At 44.2% G+C, this 3,890-nt stretch overlaps 1 protein-coding gene across 1 annotated transcript in view; it reads left to right on the top strand.

The window, feature by feature from the left end:
* The window catches only part of LOC106106905 (dynein heavy chain 3, axonemal-like), a 22,059-nt gene that overhangs the window by 6,806 nt on the left and 11,363 nt on the right, over window positions 1-3,890 (top strand). Inside the window, exons 18-32 of the mRNA XM_013287563.1 lie at window positions 19-166; window positions 277-475; window positions 593-761; window positions 843-1,036; window positions 1,124-1,252; window positions 1,364-1,565; window positions 1,668-1,820; window positions 1,896-2,119; window positions 2,195-2,363; window positions 2,450-2,555; window positions 2,633-2,802; window positions 2,943-3,057; window positions 3,197-3,411; window positions 3,554-3,760; window positions 3,846-3,888. Of these exons, the coding sequence (XP_013143017.1) occupies window positions 19-166; window positions 277-475; window positions 593-761; window positions 843-1,036; window positions 1,124-1,252; window positions 1,364-1,565; window positions 1,668-1,820; window positions 1,896-2,119; window positions 2,195-2,363; window positions 2,450-2,555; window positions 2,633-2,802; window positions 2,943-3,057; window positions 3,197-3,411; window positions 3,554-3,760; window positions 3,846-3,888 (2,443 nt within the window). The remainder of the gene's footprint in view (window positions 1-18; window positions 167-276; window positions 476-592; window positions 762-842; window positions 1,037-1,123; window positions 1,253-1,363; window positions 1,566-1,667; window positions 1,821-1,895; window positions 2,120-2,194; window positions 2,364-2,449; window positions 2,556-2,632; window positions 2,803-2,942; window positions 3,058-3,196; window positions 3,412-3,553; window positions 3,761-3,845; window positions 3,889-3,890) is intronic.

The following is a 3,890-nucleotide window of genomic DNA, read 5'->3' as shown; positions in this document are numbered from 1 at the left end:
TCGAGTACTTTTATATAGGCTATAGAAGCCATCCAGACGGCCAGCCTACCGGACCTGATCCGACGATGCACGGACCAGATCAACGGGTTGGTGTATCTCGTACAGGGCGACCTTGACCCTGGTAACCGCATCACCGTCGAGGCCCTCATCGTCATCGATGTACACGGTATTCGAGATTAAAACAAGTGTTAATTGTTTAAGATGAAGACTTGTCACTAGATGTATGTATGTAGTTCCGTCATCAGTTTTTATGATATCTTACTTAAATTCGATCAGGGAGATCGATCCTAGAAGAAATGGTGCAGAAGAAGGTTGCTGACATTACGGACTTCAACTGGATCTCGCAGCTGCGATATACGTGGCAAGGCGAGCGGCTGCTGTGCTCCATGATCACCACCGACGTGGAGTACGGCTTCGAGTACCTCGGCAATACCGGCCGTCTCGTCGCCACGCCTCTCACCGATAGATGCTACAGGTGCAAAGTTTAGATAGATGTATCATTATGAATATAACCGAAGACAGATTTCGCTATCTTTCTCTATGGATCTTGATCTAGGGTTGATCTTATTCAAATGTATCTATTGTACTTCAGAACTCTAATGAGCGCTCTGAAGCTGAACTTGGGCGGTGCACCCGAGGGCCCGGCCGGCACGGGTAAAACTGAGACCACCAAAGACTTGGCCAAGGCTGTGGCTAAGAAGTGTGTTGTCTTCAACTGTTCAGACGGACTCGATTACAAGGCATTGGGCAAATTCTTTAAGGTTAGTGGTATTTTTGTATGATTAAATATAGGAACCCTCTTATCATAGTAGTAAAAATTTAAAGGATCGTTTATGTGTCAGGGTCTAGCTCAGTCGGGTGCGTGGGCGTGCTTCGACGAATTCAACCGCATCGAGCTGGAGGTGCTGTCGGTGGTAGCGCAGCAGATCTTGTCCATTCAGCTCGCTATTCTGCGCCGCGAGAAGCGCTTCGTCTTCGAAGGCACCGAGATCAGCCTTAACCCGACCTGCTCCGTCTTCATTACTATGAATCCTGGGTATTAAAATCATTTCTTCTATATCTATCTTATATATAGTAATAATGCAATATACTTAGAGCTACTTTAAAAGATGATTATTAACAGTTACGCCGGTCGAACGGAATTACCCGACAATCTGAAAGTGCTCTTCAGGACGGTGGCCATGATGGTGCCGGACTACGCCATGATCGGCGAGATTACTCTCTACTCTAATGGATTCGTTAACGCTGGCCCGTGAGTTTAAGTTTTATAGAAATGTATGGTCACTGTTCGTCAAACAGTTACACTTTGATTGTAAAATCCAGAAAATTAGTTCTAGCTGTTATTTATTGGCATTCGGTTTAGGTTGGCGCGCAAGATAGTGCAGGCGTACAAACTGTGCTCGGAGCAGCTGTCGTCACAGAATCACTACGACTACGGCATGCGCGCCGTCAAGTCGGTGCTGCTGGCCTCCGGCGCGCTTAAGAAGAACTATCCTGAAAAGGATGAGGCGCAACTTGTGCTGCGAGCCATCATCGACGTTAATATGCCCAAGTTCCTCTCACAGGTTACAAATATTCTAGTTATTTCGTTTTAATATATGAAGTATTGTTATAATACAAAACGAGTATGATATTTAATTTTTTGGTATATCAAATCACTTGTTAAGGACGTGCCGCTGTTCATGGGCATCTATTCGGATCTGTTCCCGGGCGTGGAGATCCCGCAGCCAGATCGGGCCGAACTCACCCAGTGTATCTTAAAGGAGTTAGAGCGCCGCAACCTACAAGCCACGGAATGGTACCTCGAGAAGATAATACAGGTCATTCTTTAGTACAGCTGTTATGTTTTTTATGAAGGTAAATGTTTTCTAATTTTTTTGGTACAAATTATGCAGATTTACGAGATGATGTTGGTCCGCCACGGGTTCATGACGGTGGGTCCGCCGATGGGTGGCAAGACACAGGCGTACCAGACGCTTGCGGACGCACTGCGCGCACTGCAGCTGATGAAGCCGCCGCCGAGGCACAAAGAGTTCGGTGCTATCTACCGAATCCTCAACCCCAAGGCGATCACAATGGGACAGCTGTACGGGTGCTTCGACCCTGCATCCCATGAATGGTATTATTTTTAAGTTAACTGCCATAGTCTACTCTTGTAGTTATACTGATTTACTTAAATAAACGTCTATTTGAGGTCGGATGGTGTTCTGGCGATTGCATTCCGTGAGTACGCGATGTCGGCGACTCGCGATCGCAAATGGATCCTGTTCGACGGTCCCGTAGACGCCGTGTGGATAGAAAACATGAATACGGTGCTGGATGACAACAAGAAACTCTGTCTTATGAGCGGCGAGATTATACAGGTGCAATAAAATAAGGAAACCGTACTTTCAAAGTTTAATATCTAAAAATCGAAGAGGTATTAAGAACAAATTGTTGTTTTTGACAGATGACAAATAAAATGAACCTGATCTTCGAAGCGGCGGATCTTGAGTTTGCCTCCCCAGCCACGGTGTCGCGCTGCGGCATGATTTACATGGAGCCTGAGCAGCTCGGTTGGTGTGATTCTTGGTTGAAGAAGAACATATTGCGAAGAATACATCGACTTGATGTAGATCATGTTCTTCTGCAGGTTGGCGTGCATTTTTGGCATCGTACAATACACACCTAAGCAAGAAACTGATCCCGGAGCAGTTCGACCTGATCCAGGAGCTGATCGACTGGCTGGTGCCGCCCATGTTTGAGTTCCTCAATCAGCGCTGTCACCAGTTCGTCAAAGTTGGAGATATTCATCAGTTCTACGTAAGTTGCCAATAATTACTATGCTACATTTGTATCATCTTTTAAAATTAAAATTAAAATTAGTTTTTGTGACATTTTATTTTTATTTGTGACATTTGGTGTAAAAGATTCATACTATGACAATAAATGTTATCTAACAGTCGTTTACACGTCTTTTTACGTGCCTGCTCGAGGGCGAGACGCAATTCAGCACAATGTGGCTCCAGTGCACCTTCGTCTTCTCGTTACTATGGGGACTCAGCGCCACTATCGATGGTGAGTCAACACCCATTAAATAAATCACTCTGCCTCTTGTTAATGTATTTACTGAGACAAATATACTAAATTGATTTTACGTAGAATGTTTTGGGTATTCGTAAATTCCATTTTAAGGACTTCTTTTCTTCCACTAAAGGTGACAGTCGTAAACGTTTCGATGCATTCTTCCGAAAGTTACTGGAGGGGAACAACGCGACGTATCCGAAACCTAAGTCGTTTAAATTAACCAAGAACCAGCTATTCCAAGATAAAGACACGGTGTTCGACTACGTGTACGACAAGCGCAACAACGGCACCTGGATACCTTGGGTCGAACTGGAGAAGGAGGTTGCCATACCTGCCAACGCAAAGGTTAACATTTGTACTCGGATAATCACTAATTTTATTAGTACAACATTTTAATTGAGGCTCAAAATTGAGAACAACTTCTTACCACTTCTTTTATCTCTTATTGAAAAGGTCAATTCAATTGAATGTAAAATATTTTGATCAGGTTAATGAAATTATAATCCTGACGAATGAGAACGCGTACCTACGGTACTTCGTGTCGAAGATGGTGAAGTCCCAGATCCCGATCCTGCTAGTAGGCCCCACGGGCACCGGCAAGTCCTCGCTCGTTATCGACTTCCTCTTGTCTCTGCCGCGGCACAGGTACATCACCAATACCATCAACTTCTCCGCAAGAACCACTGCTAACCAGGTATTGAAATTTCTTAAAATGTTTCTTTACTTGTAAGTTTATTAATCGAGTGTAACACTGAATGAGTGTAATTTATTATTTTTAGACTCAAGATATCATAATGTCGAAAGTGGATAGACGTCGTAAAGGT

The sequence above is a fragment of the Papilio polytes genome, unplaced genomic scaffold, assembly GCF_000836215.1.
Source record: "Papilio polytes unplaced genomic scaffold, Ppol_1.0 DF822067.1, whole genome shotgun sequence".
Taxonomy (NCBI): domain Eukaryota; kingdom Metazoa; phylum Arthropoda; class Insecta; order Lepidoptera; family Papilionidae; genus Papilio; species Papilio polytes.
The sequence above is the reverse complement of the archived record's forward strand: the minus strand, read 5'-3'. Positions and strand labels throughout refer to the sequence as shown.